Here is a 21677-nt window from a genome sequence, read left to right on the forward strand (position 1 = left end):
AGTAAAGCTTTTTCCTGCCTAGTGTCCTAAGAAGATATGAAGCTGTGTCGGTCAATGAACTTCAGAGAAAAGGATTTAACAGGAAGTACAAAAATCTATTTTTTTCACTCAAAATGCAAATCAATTCATAACTTTTTTGAAATGCTGTTTTTCTGGATATTTTTGTTCTGTTTCTCACTGATAAAATGAAATTATAGACTAATAATTTCTTTGTTAGTGGGCAAACTTACAAAATCATTAGGGGATCAAATACTTCTTTTCCCTCACTATAGCCAATGGAAAGTGCTTTGCCTTGTTCATAAACAACAATTGGGCATTAGACCAGTCATTCCAGGTACAGAGAAGCAGGCAGGGGTGTCTGGTCTCCTGGCTACAGCATGCTATGGGACCTCCACTACCCTTGGACAGCCTTTTAGGCCTGGTTCACACCACCTGCATTTTTTTTGTGCATTTTCAGTTTTGCAGAAACGCACTACAGTCCATTTAACATGGTTTCCGATGTGTCACGTTTACTGTACATCTGTGCATTTTATGGAAAGGGCCTTGGACTTGTTTTTGATTCCATAGACTTCAATAGATCAAAAACGTATATTGAAAAACCCTAAATGCACCTGGAATAAGCAAACTGCAATCTGCATAGGTGTGAACCAGGCCTTAGTATGATTTGCAACCCAATGCAGGAGAATTCTGCAAAAAGAAAAGATTTCCTGTAGGAAAGATCCCTTTTGCCATTGCTTGACTGACTGTTTCTGCCTGGAGAGGAACTTTTAGTGTTCAATTTCCTTTAAAACAAACAAAAAAAGTTTACAATGACCTGAATCTGCAGGACGCAGCTCATAGGACTCCAATCAGTGTTGCCAACCTACCAGATTGAAATTTACTGAAACGTCACCCAAAGTTTACTGGCATAGCCAGGTTTTTATTGGCATTTCTAAAAGTTACAAAATTATTTTTAAGTGCAAATTTCAGTATTTAGGCTACAAACCAGTACAATATGTGATTTTAAAGTAGGTATAAAAGCAAAAAAAAACATTTCTTATTTTATTTTTGATACATAGTAAGTAGCCTAGGGAGAGGACTCAGGAGGACACTATGACATCACACGACATGCTCAGGCACCACCTCCAACAGACCCGCGCTGGCACTGCCCAAACACACTGTAGCAGGCACTGGAATCGTCTCGTCCGTCTCTGGACTGGAACTGCGCATGTGCAGTTCAGAGCCAAGCAGCACAGCCATATTTTTTTACGGGCAGAGGAAAATGCCCGTTTTTACTGGCTGCAAGTAAAAATACTGAAGGTTGGTGACACTGGCTCCAATGAGTAACAGAATCACGTGCTAGTTATTTCTATGAAGAGGTCTTTCAACCATGCACTTTTTTTGAGGGAAGGATTGGGAAATTCTTTCCTACAGATGACCATATAGATGCCTACATTTATTTCTTTTGCTGAGATTCTTCTCTCTTCTTTCTTCAGGATTACAGATGCTTTTATAAAAGCAGATCCATATATCAAGATAGAAGGGTTGGGTGGTAAGACATTTCGTATCTCTGAATCTGTGGAAGACATGGTGGCGTATACCAAGCTCACTGGTGAGCCCTTTAATGGATTCTTGTACCTATTCCGCTTAAAGTGTATTTCCTTTTTTGCAGTTAAATTTGAGAAAGCCTTACTAATCTATTTCCATTCACACAGTATACCGTTCGAAAAAGGGATGTGTTTGTTTTTTTTATATTTCCTCAACTTTCCTAGGAGAAGGTGACATCCAGGCATTTCTGAACACTACAAATTTCTACTGGTTCCTGAGGAAATGGCCAAAATTCGCTCAGTGGGTGACCCAGTTTACTGTCTCCTGCCTGGTATCCCTTGATTTAAAATTGTCAGCCAAAAGGTTGTTGTATCCAATCAGTTGCAGCCGCTCTTCAGGTATTTAGACAGCTGGCAGGGCCAGCTGTCAAATTCGAAACGTCACAGTGGGCGATTTGTCCATCCACGCTGCATATTTTTTTTCAATCAGCGTATGGCCAGTCTAAGCCTGTTTCAATAGAAAGATTAACCACCTCCTTACCGCTGGATGTCATGTCCTGGCCTTTAAGTAGGGATATCTGAATTATGCCTGCAGCTGCAGGCATCGTACAGATATCCTTTCTTTTTTTAGCTGGCGATTTCCTTCACCATAAGAGCAACCATAGCGTCTCTTCAGCCGCTTGATCATTCTTACAGGCAGTGGGAGGGGACATCCCTCCCGCCGCCCTCTGGTGCTTCTACCGGCTCGCCCGTGCGATCGGTGAGAGTGAAGAAGGAATCTGCCGGCGGCAGAAGTACACCATAGAGACTGCAGAGGACCAGATGGTCTCCAACAGTCTCTACGACTCTTGGAGGCCCGGGCGCAACGTTATGATGTCATTCCTGGCCTGGCAGTTGTCAATACTGCCATGATCTCGGCTGGATAGCCAAGATCGTGTTGTTTTTTGTTTTTTTTTTTTTATTTCAGGTTTTCCAGCCTGTAGGAGAGATCTGAGGTCTTATTGACCCCAGATCTCTTCATAAAGAGGACTGGTCATACACGATTCCTTTTACTGGGGATGTTTACATTCCTTGTGATAGGAATAAAAGTGACCAAAAATAAATAAATTAAAGGGAAAGTGTAAAAATAAAATAAACAATAAAAAAAATAAATTTAAAGTGCCCCTATCCCCGTGTGTTCGCGTGCATGCGTACGTCGCGGCCACATATGTAATCGGCATTCAATCCATACATGTGAGGTAACCTGTAAAAAATTTAAAGCAAGATTTTTTGAAGTACTGAAGTTTGGCATCATTCAACGAGTGTGCAATTTTAAAGCATAACATGTTGGGTATCTATTTACTCGGCGTAACATCTTTCACATTCTACAAAAAAAATGGGCTAACTTTAGTGTGTTTTTTTTTTTTTATTCATAAAACATGAAAAATGTTTGCGCAAATACCGTGTGACATAAAAAGTTGCAATGACCGCTATTTTATTCCCCAGGGTCTCCGCTAAAAAAAATATATATAATGTTTGGGGATTCTGAGTAATTTTCTACCAAAAAAAATTATGATTTTTGCATGTAGGAGCAGAGTGCCAGAAATGGCCCGGTATGGAAGTGGTTAAGGACAGTCTTGGCTTTCTTTTGTTAGCATACAATTCAGAAGAAAAGCTTCTAAATCTTGAAAGGGTAAGGTCACCTTTTCACAAAAAATGAACGAACTCCTGGCCACCCCTCCGGGCTGTGCTGCACATGATTACTGTGAGGCCCCATCCTACCAGTGTAGAAATCCACGCAGCCCTGGCATGGCTATCCATCATATCGCATGTTCGCAGTAGCAGGCGCTTATTGGTCAGTACAGCCATGTGACCATTCTAACTAATGGGAAGCACATCTGAGGCTTCTTCTGGCAAGGTGCCCCATTAGACAGAAATGCCTCTATATCGTTATGTGGTCACACTGACCAATGACCTATTGCGAGCAATATGATACATTTACAAAAAGAACAATGGTGGTATACATTGCTTTTAAAAAGTGCTCATACCCCTTGAAATTTTCCACATTTTTTTCATGTTTCAACCAAAAACGTAAATGTATTTTATTAGGATTTTATGTAAAATAAAAGACCAACACAAAGTGGAAAGTAATTGTGACCTGGAAGGCAAATGATAAATGGTTTTCACATTTTTTTCAAAAATCGTGCATTTGTATTCAGCCCCTCAAGTCAATACTTTGTAGAACCACCTTTCACCGTAATTACAGCTGCAAGTATTTTGCATATGTCTCTACCCGCTTTGCACATCTAGAGAGTGAAATTTTTGCCCATTCTTTGCAAAATTGCTCAAGCTCTGTCAGATTAGATGGAAAGCATCTGTAAACGACAACTTTCAAGTCTTGCCACAGATTCTTAATTGGATTTAAGTCTGGACTTTGGCTGTGCCATTCTAACACATGAATATGTTTTGATCTAAACCATTCCATTGTAGCTCTGGCTGTGTGTTTAGGGTCATTATCCTGCTGAAAGGTGAACCTCCGCCCCAGTCTCATGTCTTTTGCAGACTCTTAACAGGTTTTTTTCTAAGATTGCCCTGTATTTGGTTCCATCCATCTTACCATTAACTCTGACCAGCTTCCCGGTCCCTGCTGAAGAAAAGCATCCCTACAACATGATGCTGCCACCACCATGTTTCACAGTGGGGATGGTGTGTTCAGGGTGATGTGTAGTGTTAGTTTTCCGCCACACAGCGTTTTTTTTTTTTTTTTTTTTTTTTAGGCCAAAAAGTTCAATTTTGCTCTCATCTGACCAGAGTACCTTCTTCCATGTATGCTGTGTCCCCCACATGGCTGCTCCTCGCAAACTGGAAACTGGACTTTCTTTCAACAATGAAATGTTGAAATGGCTTTCTTTCAACAATGGCTTTTTTCTTGCCATAAAGGCCAGATTTGTGGAGTGAACGACTAAGGCCTTGTGCACACAGGGCGTTAGAAAAAACGAGCGGCAGAGCCACTACCAATGCCAGGAAAAAGCAGCTGTAAAAACTGCTTTTAGTAGCTTTTTCCATTGGCGTTAATGCGCGTTTAGCCTCGTTAGCTTTTAGCAGCATTTTTTCTGCCTCTATTCAAAATCAATGGTTGCCAGTGAGCCGTCTTTGATACAACTTTAAGCCTATTGATTTGAAGTCGCATCCAAGTCGGATCATGATGATCTAACTTGTGGTGCGACTTGCGCCCTGACGATCTTGAAGGGGGGGGGGGGACCGCCACGCCAAAATTGAAAAAAAAAATGGGTTCCATACCAGGCATATCGGGTGGATTCTGAACCTTCAAAATTCGTCCCTGGTCCCTTCCATGAGACTGGATTATCTGGGTCTGACTTTGGACTCGTCCTCAGCCAGGGTGTTTCTTCCCCCGGACAAACTTCAAAAACTCAGACTGCAATTCAGCTATTGCTGTCCAGCAAAGGGTCGTCCCTTCGGACTTGATAGAGAGTTCTGGGACTGATAGTGTCGTCCTTCGAGGCGGTCCCTTTCACTCAATTCCACATGAGAATCCTTCCAGAAGAAAATCCTTCTCAAATGGAACAAAGATCCAAATTCCCTGGACAACCAGATCCAGGTGACCAGGGGTCCCTGATATGGTGGCTTCGGCCCCCGACGCTCAAACAAGGAAAATCCTTCCTTCCCCTATATTGGACAGTTGTCACCACGGATGCCAGTCTGTCCGGGTGGGGGGGTTGTTCTCTGCAAGCTTTCTGCTCAAGGGGTCTGGTCCCTGGAAGAATCCTGGGAGCTATCAGGCTTTGCCTAGTCCAGTGGACGGAGTACCTTCAGGGCTGTCCAGTGCGCATTCAATCGGACAATGCCACGGCTGTGGCTTATATCAATCACCAAGGGGGCACCAGAAGTGTCCTTGTGGCCTTGGAGGTGGCAGGCATCCTTCGGTGGGTGGAGGTGTTCAAGCAGTTGTGACTTTAATTGGGGCACTCCAGAAGTAGATCTGTTGGCGTCTGGGATAAACAGGAAAGTGCAGAGGTTTGTGGCCTGCTCTTTGGACCCTCTGGCAGATGCCACAGACGCGCTGGTGGCTCCGTGGGGTCAGTGCCAGCTGATGTATGCCTTTCCTCCTCTCAAGTTGCTGCCAAAACTTGTTCGCAGAATCGAGGCAGATAGGATTCCGGTCATCCTCGTGGCTCCGGACTGGCCTCACCGCGCTTGGTACACCGACCTGGTCAGGCTAGTCGCAGACGTTCCTTGGAGACTTCCTCTCAGGGAGGATCTACTGTCTCAAGGGCCAGTCTTCCATCCTCTTTTACAGTTGCTGGTTTGACGGCTTGGCTGTTGAAAGCCAGGTGCTGAAGGACAGGGGATTGTCTGCTGCAGTGATTCCCACTCTGTTTAAAATGAGGAAAGCGACTTCTAGAATGATTTATCATCATACGTGGAAGTCGTATATTGCGTAGTGTGAGTCTCTTGGGGTTCCCCCCTCGCTCTTACTCGGTGGCTCGGATCTTGGCTTTCCTTCAACGGGTACTATCAAGGGTCAGGTTTCGGCCTTGGCAATTTTTTTCCAGAGGCCATTAGCCACCCATTCCCTGGTGCGTAACTTTATCCAAGGAGTGCGACACTTGGCACCTCCGGTGCAACCTCCGTTGCCACCTTTTGGGCCTTAATTTGGTGCTGTTGGTTCTCCAGAAACCTCCCTTTGAAAATTAGTCGGGAGATTCCCCTGTTTACCTCATCCCAGAAGGTGGCCTTCTTGGTGGCTATTGCTTCTTCTGCACGCAGGGTGTCAGAACTGGCGGCATTGTCCTGTCCTTCTCACTATATGGTGGTTCACAGGGATAAACTGGTGCTTCGTCCGGATCTGTTCTTCCTTCTGAAGGTGGATTCCAGTTTCCACTTAAATGGGGACATTGTGCTACCCTCCTTGTGTCCCAAGCCTAAACATTCTAAGGAATTTGCACTGCATACTTTGGATGTGGTTCGGGCAATCAGGGTGTACTTGGCGACTACTGAGTCTTTTCTGAAGTCTGATTCGCTCTTTGTACTCATGGATGGACCAAAGAAATGGCTGCTTGCGTCTGCTGCGACTATTTCCTGATGGATTAGACAGACAGTTGTGCAGGCTTATTCAATTAAGGGTTGGGTTCCACCTTTCCCTGTTAAGGCGCATTCTACTTGGTGCTTAGTACTTCCTGGGGCTTTTGCCGCCAGGCATCTGTGGTCCAGGTTTGCAAGGCGGCTACCAGGTCATCTGTTCATACCTTCACAAAGTTTTATAAGGTGGATGTACTGGCATCTGCAGATGCTGCCTTGGGCCGCAAAGTTTTGCAGGCTACCGTTTAAGGGGGTTTTTAGTCTTCCTCGAGGGTGTTTAATGTTTCAGGTGGGTCTCATCTTGTTGTTCTGATGAGTTCTATGTTGCCTGGTTGGCTATGGTTCAGCCTTGGGGAATTTTTGCTGCTGTTCCCACATCTCATGTTTTATGTCACTGCTTTGGGACGTCCCTACTGTTAAGAAGAACCGAGACTGCTTCTGTCAATGAACGATAGAGAAAATCAGATCCTTTTCTTTGAAGTTCATTGACAGACGCAGTACCCGCCCCTCTTTTTTGAGTTGGGTTGGTATTGTTTTCTCTGACACTGCTTTGTTACAAATCTGACATCCTATAACAGAGAGAGGGAGTATACCTCCTGGGACTGCCCATAGGCGTAGCCAGAATTTTTTTTCTGCCTAGTGTCCTACTCCTGTAGGGGGCAGTATAACCCTACTGTTAAGAAGAACAAAGACTGCATCCGTCAAACTTCAGAGAAAAGGATTTTACGGGAAGACAAAAATCCAATTATTGTCAGTTTAGGGGTCTGTGTCAACTGGCTTTGTTGCCTAAGTAGGTTTTGCGTTTCTGTGAAATCCCTGTTTGATTTTATTTGATTACTGTAGCTGAACTCTGGGATCAGCAAATATTGTCCAAGTACAACAGTCATGTGTATTCTTTGAATTCTGGGGTGCTTTATGTATTTCCTACAGATGTGTGCAGTAAATGAGGGAAAAAGTGTTTGTGCCTGGAGTTCAAAGTAATGAGGAAGTATTTGTGTTGTAAATCAGAGATTCACATCCAACTGGTCACAGTTGGATGAAGGCTGTTACTATTATATGTGAATGAGAAGTAAGCCCTTCTCTCTTCCTGTAGAGAACACAGACATCCTGATATATAGACTGTCTATATAGGAAGCTTACATCCAGCCTCCTATAAACACCATGTATAACCCAAAGCTCTGCTGTGTTCCTTACAGGATATTTGTTAGTGCCCAACTTCCTATAGGCAGTAATAATGCCTTTAGAGGTCCTACCATGTTTTTTTACAGACAGAGCAAAGTAGTTGACAACTCCTCATCTAAGCAAACATCCTGTATATGACACAACTGACTTCTGTAAATTGACTTTGATTTTAAAAGGCTGGACTCACACATAAAGACATTGTACTTCTCAGCTGAACACTGGCTAGTCAGATTTTAAGTGTGTAGTATGAAGTATGAATTTGAGGAAGGTATAGATGAATGGGAGAAGCTATTTAGCCAACATCCTACCTCCAAATGTTCCTAGGCCTGTTTTGTTCCGGCAGGGCAAAAAAATAATTTTGTGGAAAGTAATTTTTATTATTATTATTATTATTAATATTATTATTATATTTTAGGATGTTGTAATGCTCAGATAATGTAATGTTCCTAATGCCACAGGATTTCCAGTGGAAAGCTTTTTGGCTCACGTCCTTTTTTTCTCTTCCTCCCAAAGACAACATTTTCCAACAGATCTTGTACTCCAATGACCCCAAGCTTGAAGAAGCCAGAGAGATCCTGCGGAAAGTGGAGCACAGGGAGCTGTACAAATATGTGGGGCAGACGCAGCCCAACAGTAGCAACAGAATTCAACTGGTGAGCTGCCCAGTAACCAAGAAATGCCCACCTCCCATATTTATTGACTTTCATTGTAGATTTTGAGGTTGATTTACTGAAGACAAATATACTGTGCACTTCAAGTGCAGTTTCTCTAGTTATGAGGAAAAGCTCTGAAATGAGGGGAGATTCAGCTGATTTCTATCATCCAATCATGTGCAAGCAAAAATGTGTGTTTTTTATTTTATTCACTGGCAAATACAGCTCCATGTCTTCTAGACCATTGGGCTTATGCTACTCTCTCTTCAGGAGTAGGACTAGGCAGAAACCTTTTTAGTTACGCCCCTGAGGCAGTCCAAGAGGGTATACCATCACTTCCTGCTATAGGACTTCAGTTTTTTCCTGCCTAGTCAGGAGTAAGGACCTGGCTCTCTGCTGGGATCTGCGGTCCTGGCGTTCTTTGCTTTTTATATGGAATTTTTAAATTTTTTTTCTTTTTGTTTCTGTGTGAACTACAATCAACAGCCGGACTGGGCGACGCACTGGATATCCTAGATCCTTCTGGTCTTCCCAGTCTGGCCTGCGAGCGTGACCCAACCATTAGCTCCGCGCTAGGTTGGCCGTGACATAGCCCCACTGGACGGGGGGGGGGGAATTTTCCCCGGCGAATGAAACACCTCGTGAGGTCGCATGGCCCTGGTTATGACCGCAGGCACGATCAGAGCCGCAGCATGGTGCGGTGGACTGCTGGGAGTAGCGCCCGCCTGGTGGCATGGTGTGGTGAGTAATGTCCCCGCGCGTTTCTTTTGGAATTGTTGGGGTGGTCGGGGGCCCTCCCTGGGGATGGTAGGCCCCCTCCTGTGTCCTCCCTCCCCCTCATGTTTTTCCTTCATCTCCACAGTGGGGTTCCCCCTGCGTAGGTTGCCCTCACCTGCCCCCTGTCTCCCCCCCCCCCCCCCCATAGCCACTTTTGGGGGGCACTGGTGTATTTGGGTAGGGGGGCTTGTCTGGTGGTGGGTGGGTGCCGCTGTTGGTTCCCCTTTTTGGGGGTGCCCTGCTGGTGGATGCCTCTTCCTCGGGGTCCCGCGCAGCACTGACATTTTGCTGTGAATGCTGCATTAACGGCTTTGGCGGCCATGTTTGTGTAGTCCAACGGAAATGTTTTGGGTTTCCCGTAGAGTATAATGGCGGCCATTTTCTTGTAGTTCGAGTGCGGTGATGTGCTGTGGGGGCCTCTAGTGTCAGTGTCGGCGATTCCCTCTTCCATTGCAGTGTGGCGGGCTGTTTGGCGCTCTCCAGCTCTGGGATGGTCTCTGGGGGTATACGATCCTTCCTCTGCTATACAGTGCCGTGGGTGCGCTGATTCTTGTGCATGCTGGGGGGGGGGTTAACCTTTTTTAGCCCAAAAAAATAAATACGTTTTTTTTTTCTGTTGTGCACTGCGTGACTCAGATTAACCCCTTGTTAGCAATGGAGCCTCCGGAGAGTGTATCACAACCTGACCCACTCCTGGAAGCTGCGGGACCCTGCAAAGGATTCCTAGCAAGAAACCACCCCCCCCTCACCTGTATCCTCCTTCTCCTCAGGGTCTGAGGTGGATTTGGCTGCTGCGGATGAGAGTCCACCCACTGGGTCAGCGTCCACACGCGCTGAGTGCTCTAACAGTGAGAACGAGTCCTCCTCTGCAGCAGCCGTGCATGAAAAATCGCTGGTGGAGGTCCTAATTGTGTCAGTGCAGGAAACTTTAAAGTTGGAGGACTCAGCTAAGGCTGAGTTGGCGACGCCAGTGCAGTTTGGCACCCACAAATCTTCCAAGGGGACAAAGGTGTTACCCCCCTTTCCTCCCTATTTTGACGAGATTGTCAATAGTCAGTGAGGTTCACCGTAACACATGGTTGGAATACCTAAGTATTTCGCAAGGAGATATCCCTTTGCGGAGTCTCTCCTGAAGAAACTTGCGGTTCCACCAGCGGACTCTCAGGTGTCCAGGTCTAATAAGGCTACGCTTTTGCCAGTGGAGGATTCTCCATCCTTTAGGGATCCTGTGGACAAGAGAGCTGGTCCGGTATCTTTTCACCATAGCTTGCTCAATTTTGAGGCCGGTGTTTGCCATCACCTTGGTATCCCAGACCTTAACAGAATGGCCAAAGGTTTTACGCCAGGATCTGGAAGGGAGTCAACACCCTCCTGAGCTGTCAGAGCTGCCGGATCAGTTGATCAAGGGGTTACAGTACACTTGTGATTCATCTTTGGATGCGGCCCTCTTGGCCAGAAGGGTATCTGTGACTGCGGTGATTCTTCGCCGCATGATTTGGTTTGAAGTACTGGTCGACCAACCAGGCTTCTAAAAAGGTTGTGACTGATCTACCTTTTGTAGGTGACCGTTTGTTGGGTGCCTCTATGGAAGCGATCATCAAGGGCCTTACGGGAGGTAAGAGTACATTACTTCCGCAGGTTGCTAAGGGCAAGGAAACTCATCGTAAACATGGTCCTTTCTCCTCTGCTCACAAGCGGCCCTTTTGTCCGTCTGGATCGCAGAAAAAGGTTTTCAGATCCACTCGTAACTTTGCGGGAGGCTCCAAGAGACCCTGGAATGGTAAGTCAAAAGCGGGCACTTCTCGTTCCTTCTCGCACTTCTCGTTCCCGCAGACAAGCCTTCCCCAGCCTAAAGGGGCACCCTCACCTGCATCTGGGTTGGGGGTACGTCTTCACCTTTTTCCGGATCCGTGGACCTTGTTCATTCAGGACAGATGGGTCCACAAGTTGGTTGGTTCGGTTACAAGATTGAGTTTCGGTCCTTGCTTCTTGCAAGGTTCTTTCCTTCCAACTTGCACCTTTCCCACAGTCGGCTACAGTGCCTTGACGTGACAGTGCAGGACCTGTTAGCACAAGGAGTCATTGTGCCGGTTCCAGAGTCGGAACGTTTTCAAGGTTTTTTTTCAAATCTGTTCCCAGAAACTAAGGTAAGGTTCGTCCGCTCTTGGATCTCAAGGCTCTGAACCACTTTGTGTGGGTTCAGAAATCCATCCACACGGTAGGGCATCTTCTTGTTCCTATCGATCTCAGGACGCTTACCTTCATATTCCAATATGTGTCGGGCATCAGCATTTTCTTGGCTTTGCCGTGGGCGAGGAGCACTATCAATTTGTGGCGTTACCTTTTGGTCTCACCTCAGCTCCTCGGGTGTTCACAAAGGTTTTGGCCCCAGTTCTTGCCTTGCTACGGCAGAAAGGGATTGTGGTACTGGGTTACCTGGATGATCTGCAAAAGAGGGGGTTTGGTTCCTCAAGCCAAAAGAAAGGTGGGATTTTTTTAGGCAAGTTTATGATAAAATACAAATTTATTGATAAAATACATCAATGAAAAAACAAGAAATAGATGCAAATATAATAATGCCAGGATTACATAGGTGCTATGCATTAATAATACAATCTATGTTGTGAACTATTGTACTTATGACTTGGAGTGGTGATTCCCGGTTGTAGAAACTGGGGTTCCGACGCGTTTCGACATTTATACAATAGCCTTTATCAAGGAAATAATCACCATACTCTATAAAGTGAAAAAGTGAAGAAAATTGCAAAAAATTTGTGACAATTGTGCTGAGTATAACATTCAATTGCTGATAGGAGGCAGTATGTGTATCTATAAAGAAATCTATTGAGTAAGGGTGGGCAGTGTCAGCAACACAACTGTGGTATGATAGGTGGCGCTGTGAGAGTTCTTACTTGGAAGTGGGAGCAGTCCTTGGCTAGTGCTGGGGTCGGCGTCCATTCAGGGTCCAGGTCCTTAGGGGTCAGAGTCCAGGCAGACCGCGAGGATGTGCACTCCTCGCCGGCTTGGGATGGAGTGACATCCTCTAGATCCCCGGCGTCCTTAAATGCCCATTGCACATGCGTGGTACTGTGCTGCGCGATGCCTGGACGTCCTATCCTTACCAACCCAGAAGGGGCAGAGGGCCCCAGCACAACCACAAGAAACCACGACATCTTCACAAGATCTAGAAGGAAAGATCAAGAACCTACTGTAAAGAATAAGCCTTTTTTAGGGAAAGCCAAAGCACCACCAAAATCACAAACACAACCAGACAACTAAATACCGATGAAGAGTCAGAAGGGATGTCCATCATTAACCTTTCATCCTACACTCTAACCAAAGGGGAAAAAGAAGTCCTCTCACTTGGCCTCTCATTTTGCCCAAATCGGTAAATTCAAAACGGTCAAAGACCTCAACCTCTGCCCGGAAATTACTATTTAAATCCTTATATGGTAAAAAAAAAAACACCTGAAACCAACTTAACAGCAGCAGAATATAGGGCCATAAGGGATCTAAATCTCCTCCTCTAAGAGGGAGGATTAGATGACCCAGATGAACCCTGGGACGAAATATCGTCAGAGGATGACAGCGAGGAAGAATCTCAACAAAGCCAAACCTTGGCATCTAAAAAGAAATCGCATAAATTTCCATCCCTAAACCAGAACACAGCCATAGCCCTCTTCATCAGAGAAACGACCAAGGATATTGAAAAAATGAAAGATGATCAACGAATGGACAACCTGACTCCGGAACAACATAAATCAATCAAAAACCTCCAACAAAACGATGACATCGTAATAAAACCATCGGACAAAGGCGGCAACATTGTTGTCATGGACATAGAACAATACAAAGCAATGTGCTACAGGATTCTTGACAATACCACATGTTACCAAAAAATCTCACCAATCCTCATTCAAAGATATAATGAAGAATTCTACCAGAAGGTAGATAGAGCCTTAAATGCTTAAATGATGGAATCCTCTCTAAACCACTCTGGGAATTTGTCCGGATACCACATCCCCGTTCACCGACCCTGTACGCACTCCCCAAAGTGCACAAGGACATTGAGAACCCCCCAGGAAGACCTATTGTGTCTGGTAACGGCAATATCACTGAAGCAATCAGCCAAGTGATCGATGCGTATCTTAAGCCACACGTACAAGTTCTATCCTCCTACACTAAGGACACAATTCATTTCTTACAGATCATAGAAGGAATGGAGGTCCCAACCAACGCATATCTACTAACCATTGACGTTGAGTCTTTGTACAATAATATTCCACGTAACAAAGGTCTGGCCGCAGTCAAGCATGTTCTGAGACAGGAAAGCCTTCATGACACCAAATTCAACAACTTCATAACACAGATGCTGGAATTTATACTAACGCACAATTATTTTTCATTTGCTGGCTCATACTATCTGCAGGTCTGTGGCGTGGCGATGGGGACAAGCTGTGCCCCATCATACGCAAATCATTACCTAGGAGTATGGGAGCAGGAATTCCTTTCACAGGAAGATAACGCATACCTCTGCAGACATATATTACTTTGGCAGAGGTATATAGACGATTTATTCTTCGTCTGGAACGGTCCTGAAATCCTTATCAAAGAGTGTATAACCAAGATGAACAACAATAACTACAATCTATATTTCACCAGCTCATACAGTACAAAACAGGTTACCTTTTTAGACACGAGCATTGAAAAAGACCACCTGGGTAAACTTCACACAAAACTCCACAGAAAAGCAACAGTGGGCAACACAATTCTGCATGCTGGAAAATCCAGCATCCCTTAAACAGTCCATCCCATATAGCCAGTTTTTGCGTCTCAAACGCAATAGTAGTAAGTATGAGGACTTTCAGAGAGAGTCCAATGCCGTCACAAGACGCCTACTAAAGAGGTTATACCAAATCCTGCTTAAAACGAGCATTCGTCAGGAATTCGGCCGTAGGGTGAACAAGCACATGCAAACCATGACCATAGGGAACTTCCACCTCCCCCTGGGACAGAATGTCCCCCATACACACCAAAACAAAATGCCCAAAGTAACCTTCTCGGCACTTGATAGGGTCCATATCACCACACGCGGGGAGACTGGAATAAGACTTTAGGGAAATGCATTGGATCAAACGCCTTAGAGCAACCTCATTTCCCGGCTTTAACGATTGTGAGAGCTATCGTGCATTCCTAGAGGGTTTTTCCTCAGGAAAAACGGATTAAAACAACCCTCACAAAACTTCTACATCAGGTTGGTTTCAACCCACTAAGATATAAAAATCCCTCTCAAAAATCAGGGTGGAAATCTCACCACCCAATAATAATCCCCCCCCAAAAAAACACTCCTTCTCTCCCCCCCCCCCCCACATTTTTTTTCGTATTTCCATTATTTTTATCCTATTTATTCATGATTCTCATGTCAAATTATTTTCTTGTCATTCCACATCCAACTTTCATGACCCTCCTCTCTTTCCCTCATTCCAGTGTAGATTGCTGAAATAAGAACTATGGAGGCTACTCTCCATACACCTATTTATAAAGTCTTTTTGCCTTGATTGTATTACTTATTTATCTATACTTTGTGAATGTGTCCTGATCTTGCAGAAATGAACCCCCAAGGGAGGGGCCCCTCGTTCGCCTCTCACCCCAGTTTGCACCCGGCACGGTAAGCCCCCACATTCTGGGGGCATTCATAGCTATTCCCCACATCTGCACCATCACTGGTAGCCATCCCCAGTCTATCTGGGGTGAACATAGCCAAAACCGTGCCGGCGGCTCTCCTTTGATGCCAGCCGCGGCTCGGAGCTGACAGGCTGCGCGCGCAGCCATCCAGCGCACGCGCAGTATGCGGCCGCCGCCCGCTGCCCTGGGCGTCCAGCGCGGTGGGTATTTAAGGACGCCGGGGATCTAGAGGATTTCACTCCTTCCCAAGCCGGTGAAGAGTGCACATCCTCGCGGTCTGCCTGGACTCTGACCCCTAAGGACCTGGACCCTAAATGGACCCCGACCCCAGCACTATTCAAGGACTGCTCCCACTTTCAAGCAAGAACTCTCACAGCGCCACCTATCACACCACAGTTGTGTTGCTGACACTGCCCACCCTTACTCAATATATTTCTTTATAGATACACATACTGCCTCCTATCAGCAAACACCTGGAGGACTCTATCCCTAAAAACCGGAACACCACCAGTAAGTAAGCTTCAGTGGGGGGAAACTTACAGTACAGCAACAGTTAGGATGGCACTATATAATCCACACTTGTGTTTAAACCTAGGCAGCCTGGCCCTTTAACCAACAGATGGGATCCATGATCCATCCGCTCCGGTCCATTTGCAAGCAAACCTTGTGTAAGTTTTCTACTTTCCAAATCAGGCAGAGCAATGCCCCTTACTTGTTCCAAAATGACCACATTGGTTACATATGTACCTCTTCTTCCTTTTGTAATTCTTACAGAGGATAGAAGACTTGGGGTACTATAGATACCCACTCATTTCCGGATCTTACCCATCTGGACATACTACTAGTAAGTTTTAATGGAAGACCACATATACACATATTACTGCTATACAGGGCATCTTGCCCTCTCAATACCAAATTTGTCGTTCCCAGCAGACCCTTTTTGGATCCAGTAGCAACCTAGGGGATCACGGACCACAAACCCCTCCCACTGACCCATGGGGGCAATCACTTCTGCATCATAGGTACACAACCTAAAAAAAAACGATGTTATTATATTGAATGTTATACTCGGCACAATTGTCACAAATTTTTTGCAATTTTCTTCACTTTTTCACCTTATAGAGTATGGTGATTATTTCCTTGATAAAGGCTATTGTATAAATGCCGAAACTCGTCAGAACCCCAGTTTCTACAACCGAGAATCACCACTCCAAGTCATAAGTACAATAGTTCACAACATATATTGTATTATTAATGCATAGCACCTATGTGATCCTACATTATATTTGCATCGATTTCTTGTTTTTTCATTGATGTATTTTATCAATAAATTTGTATTTTATCATAAACTTGCCTAAAAAAATCCCACCTTTCTTTTGGCTTGAGGAACCAAACCCCCTCTTTTGTATTTAACCAGGGATGATGGCAACCTAACCCACCCTTCTTTAAATTATATCTCTAAACCCTACCTTGATCCTGGACGATCTGCTTCTGCGTGCAGTCTTCCTCGGCTCTAGAAGCCGACTTGGACATTAGTGTGGGAACTCTACAGGAGTTTGGATGGACACTAAATTTTCAGATATCGGCTTGGACTCCTGGACTACATGGGTCTGACGCTGGACTCCGCGTCGGCCCGGGTTGTTCTTCCTCAGGCGAAACTTCTGAAGCTACAGGATATGGTCCAGCTCCAGTTGTCCAACCGTCGGCCCAGGACTTGCGTGCAAGTGCTGGGCCTGATGGTTTCCACCTTCGAGGCAGTTCCGTTTGCTTAGTTCCATACCAGACCACTGAAAAGATAGATTCTGTCCAAATGGAACAAGGATCCACTATCCCTGAATAATCTGATCTTGTTGAGTCTGTGTTTTCTCTTATGGTGTTTCATCAACTGTGTTTCATCAACTTTGCTATCAGTGGGGTCCCCCAATGTGGACCTGTTGGCCTCTCGTCTTAACAGGAAGGTGCAGAGGTTCGTGTCAAGGTCGCGGGATCCTCTGACGCCCTGGTGGACCCTTGGGGTCAATATCGTCTGATTTATGCCTTTCCTCCAATACAACTTCTGTTGAGACTGCTACGCAGAATCGAGATAGAAGGGATTTCAGTGACTCTGGTGGCACCAGACTGGCCTCTCTGCTCTTGGTACGCAGGCCTGGTAAAGCTGGTAGCAGACGTCCCTTGGACTTCCTCTCAGGGACCAATCTTTCATCCTGCTTCACAGTCACTGGCTTTAACAGCTTGGCTATTGAAAGCCAGATGCTGAAGGACAGGGGGCTGTCAGTCGGTGATTCCTACGCTGTTAAAAGCTAGGAAATCTATTTCCAGGAAGGTTCATCATAGAGTAAGGTTCATCATAGAGTTTGAAAGGCGTAAATTACCTGGCGTGAGTTTCTGGGGGGGGGGGGGGGTTCTCCCTGTTCCTTTTCTGTGTATCTCCTGTTAGTTTCTACAACTGGGTGTAGATCAATGTTTGGCTCTGGCCACCATCAAGGGACAGATCTCCGCTTTGGCTATATTTTTCCAAAGGCCTTTGGCGGCGAAGTCCTTGGTTCACACTTTTGTGCAGGGAGTTTGCCATCTGGCTTCTCTGGTGCAATCCCTGGTTCCTCCGTGTGGATCTCAATTTGGTACGGTCAGTGATTCAAAAGCCTTCCTTTGAAAATATTTGAGAACTTCCTCTGAACACTCTCGCAGAAGGTGGCTTTTTTAGTCTATATTACTTCCGCGTGTAGGGTGTCGGAATTGGCTGCGTTGTCCTGTTTATTGCCTTACCTGGTGACTCATAGGGACAAAGTGATGTTGCGACCCTGTCAGGCATTCCTTCCTAAGGTTGTCTCGGGGGTTTCATTTAAAGGAAGATATTGTGTTACCGTCCTTGTGCCCTAAACCAAAACAGCCTAAGAAAATTGCTTTACAGTCCTTGGATGTGGTCAGGGTGATTCGGGTGTACCTGGCGGTGACTGAGTTGATTCGGAAATCTGATTCTTTGGTTGTTATGGATGGACCTCGTAAGGGGCAGGCCGCATCTGCTGCTACCATTTCTAACTGGATCAGGCAGACAGTGGTGCAGGCCTCTTCTATTAAGTGTCAGGTTCCTCCTTTCCCTGTGAAGATGCATTCTGCGAGGATGCTCAGTGCCTCCTGGGCCTTCCGTCATCAGGCATCAGTGGTTCAGGTGTTCAAGGTGGTCGTGTGTGCACACATTCACAGAGTTTTATAAGGTGGATGTACTTGCATCTTCGGAAGCAGCGTTTTGGCTGCAAGGTTTTGCAGGCTGCGGTTGCAAAGGCTTCCACGTCTTGAGGGTGTAATTTTTTTTCCTGGTTGTGAACTCCAGTTCTGGTTGTGCTCCTTTTTTTACCTGGTTGGCTATGTTTAGCCTTGTTTTGGAATTCTAGGTATTGCTGTGTTTTTCCCACCCCTCCTATTGACACTGCTTTGGGACATCCCAATGGTTTAGAAGACATGGAACGGACATGGAACTGTGTCCGTCAGTGAACGTAAGAGAACTGGATTTTTGTCTTACCGTAAAATCCTTTTTCTCTGATGTTCACTGATGGACACAGCACCCGCCCCTCTGTTGGGTTGAGTTGTGTTCGTCTGACACTGCTTGTTACAATGCAGTCCTATAGCAGGAAGTGATGGTATAACCTCTGAGACTGCCTCGGGTGTAACCAAAAAGGTTTCTGCCTAGTCCTACTCCTGAAGAGAGAGTAGCATAAGCCCAATGGTCTAGAAGACATGGATCTGTGTCTGTCAGTGAACCTCAGAGAAAAGGATTTTACGGTAAGACAAAAATCCATGTTTTTTTTTTCCTTGCATGTTATTAACCACTTGCCGGCCGCTTACTGTATATAAACGGCGGCAGAGTGGCACCTACAGGCAGAATCGCGTATATAAATGTCATCTGCCTGGGAGGAGCTAGGGGGCGAGCGTGCGTCGCCGGCGGCACGCTCCTGCCCCCGATCGTTAGCGGGGAAGCTGGCGCGTGTGTCAGGCAGTGCCGATTGCCGCCTTACAACCTCGATTTCTCCCCACTGAGAGAAAAGGACGGACGGCTGATGTAAACAGCCGTCCGTCCTTCTGCCTGCAACGATCAGACTATGTGATCCTGCTATATAGGATCGCATGTCTCTGTAATCATTTCAAAAGCCCAACCCCCCACAGTTAGAATCACTCCCCTAGGCTTACATTTAACCCCTCTATCACCAACAGTATTAACCCCTTCCCTGCCAGTGTCATTATTATAGTAACAGTGCATATTTATAGCACTGATTACTGTAGTAATGTCACTAGCACTCTCAAAAGTGTCAAAAATGTCAGGGGTCCGATCTGTCCGCCGCAATGTCGCAGTCCCGCAAAAAATCGCGGATCGCCAGCATTACTAGTAAAAAAAAAAAAACAATAAAAATGACATAAATCTTAGTAGATTATGTAGACGCAATAACTTTTGCGCAAACCAATCAAAATACGCTTGTTGCGTTTTTTTTTTTTTTTTAACCAAAAATATTTAGCAGAAAACAAATTTGCCTAAAATGTAAAAAAAAAATCTGATTTTTACATTTTTTTTTTTGGGAATGTTCTATAGCAGAATGTGAAAATTTTAGTTTTTTCTAAAATTGTCGCTCTTTTTTTGTTTTTATAGCGCAGGTGATCAAATACCATCAAAAGAAAGCTCTATTTGTGGGGAAAAGAAGGACATGAATTTTATTTGGGTACAGCGTTGCACGACCGCGCAATTGTCCGTTTAAAGTCCCGCAGTGCCGAATCGCAAAATAGGGCCTGGTCATTAAGCAGGAAAATCTTCCGGTCCAGAAGTGGTTAACTACTTAACTACTTCCTACTGGGCACTTTTACACCCTTCTTGACCAGACCAATATTCAGCTTTCAGTGCTGTCACACTTTTGAATGACAATTGCGCTGTCATGCAACATTGTACCCAAGCAAATTGTTTTTTCACACAAATAGAGCTTTCTTATGGTGGTATTTAATCACCACTGTTTATTTTTTGCTAAATTTAAAAAAAAAAATGACAGAATTTTGGAAAAATAAACTTTACCACGCCTATGGGGCAGTCCCAGTGGATATACTCTCCCTGCTATAGGCACTCGGTTTTGTTGCAAGCAGTGTCAGAAGAAATATAACCCAACTCAATAGAGGGGCGGTGCTGTGTCTGTCAATGAACATCGGAGAAAAGGATTTTATGGTAAGACAAAAATCCAATGTTGATTTAACATTTTTGGAAGACAGGTCATTTTTCTCCACTCGAGCGCTGATGAGCTTTGTGCACTAGTAGGTGACACACATTGGCAGCACTGGTGGGCACTGTTTGGACTGCACTGATAATCAGGACATTGATAAGTGCCTGGATTATCAGTGTACATGCCCCTTTTAGAGAAGGCGGTTATTGGCTCTCTTCTCTCCTCATGTATGTCAGCATGAGGAAAGGAGTGCCGATAATCAGCTTCTATTTACATTTGTTATTGGACACAGTTGATCACGTAGCAAAGAGCCCCTGATTTGGCTCTTTACCCTCGGGACACTGATTTCAGAGGGTCTCCCAGAACTATAGCCGATCGGCAAGTGGTTGTGTTCTTTGCGAAGTGAAGCTTTATCTCATTTACTAAGCTCTGGAGCAAGTGCACTTGCAGTGTACAGTTTGCCTTTATTTGCCTGTTTATCTGTTTGCCTTTACTAAATCAACTCCATTGTGTTGTGTATTACAGGACGAGTATGACCAATTAGCAGCTGAACTGGCGGGCTCTATCCCTATCTCTACTACAACAGACATCCGACTCAACGAACATGATTTTATAGTAGATGTAAGTCCATTTATTTTTATTTTTTATCTAGAATCACAGAAACAAAACATCACAAAACTGTAAATATACAGTACTTCTCTTTGAAACAAAGATCCAGAAGTTTGGCAAATTGGCCTTGCTTAATGCAAATCGGATTTACAGTATATCTGCAAATAAAGATGGTCTTTAGACAATCTTCCTTTCTCTGTTATGCATGGGTTAGCAGTATGTTATTTCATGCAGACTTGCTTACGTGTAAAGTTGGTTGCCTTCTTCCATACTGTGCTTGCTAAATGGAAAGCAAAGCATGCTGCATAATTAACACTTGGGCCTTATACACACCAGACATGAGAGACAAAAAATGCCCTGCATAAAATTCAGAGCTGCAGGTGCCACATACAGCCAGCCATACAAGTAATTGGCTGTATTCATGTAAACATTGGTGCTTCTGAGCATTGGCAATTCCCCTGCACAGAAGTTTCCACACAGTCATTTTTTTCATTTGTATGATGGGTTGTATAGAGCACCTGCAGCTCCCTCGTGCCTCGGAAAACACCCAGGAATTTTATGCTGGGCGTTTTTTTAGTCTCTCACCATCTGTGTGCATGAGGCCGTAGGGTAGCACATGAAGACAATATAAAACTTTTTTTTTTTTTTTTTTTTTTTTTTATCTTGCATATGGATGAAAAAGACATGCTTACCTAAAGTACTCTTGTCAGTTGCCTAAGAAAAAATTACACTGATACGCACACCTACACAGGTTGAACTGGATGGACTATTGTCTTTATTCAACCTTACCACTACTATGTTACATGTCCCTACAATAGAAAAGCTATTGTGCTCACCTCTCTGGCACTGGCACTTGAACTTTAGCACCCAAGTATTCTGTTCATGCAAAGGTAGCACTGACCTGTATTTCTTTATACATGACACTGATGCAGGTGATTCATATGGACTATGGAATGAAAGAGCAGAATCCA

The 21677-nt window shown here is 44.9% G+C and overlaps 1 protein-coding gene across 1 annotated transcript in view; it reads left to right on the forward strand.

The window, feature by feature from the left end:
• The window catches only part of SAMHD1 (SAM and HD domain containing deoxynucleoside triphosphate triphosphohydrolase 1), a 140200-nt gene that overhangs the window by 95013 nt on the left and 23510 nt on the right, over window positions 1-21677 (forward strand). The window contains exons 11-14 of the mRNA XM_082271899.1: window positions 1476-1591; window positions 8301-8440; window positions 20623-20718; window positions 21639-21677. The exon at window positions 21639-21677 is cut by the window's right edge and continues 66 nt beyond it. Coding sequence (XP_082128025.1) covers window positions 1476-1591; window positions 8301-8440; window positions 20623-20718; window positions 21639-21677 — 391 coding nt within the window. The remainder of the gene's footprint in view (window positions 1-1475; window positions 1592-8300; window positions 8441-20622; window positions 20719-21638) is intronic.

This window comes from Pelophylax lessonae (assembly GCF_965119305.1).
Source record: "Pelophylax lessonae genome assembly, chromosome: 11".
Classification (NCBI taxonomy): Eukaryota; Metazoa; Chordata; class Amphibia; order Anura; family Ranidae; genus Pelophylax; species Pelophylax lessonae.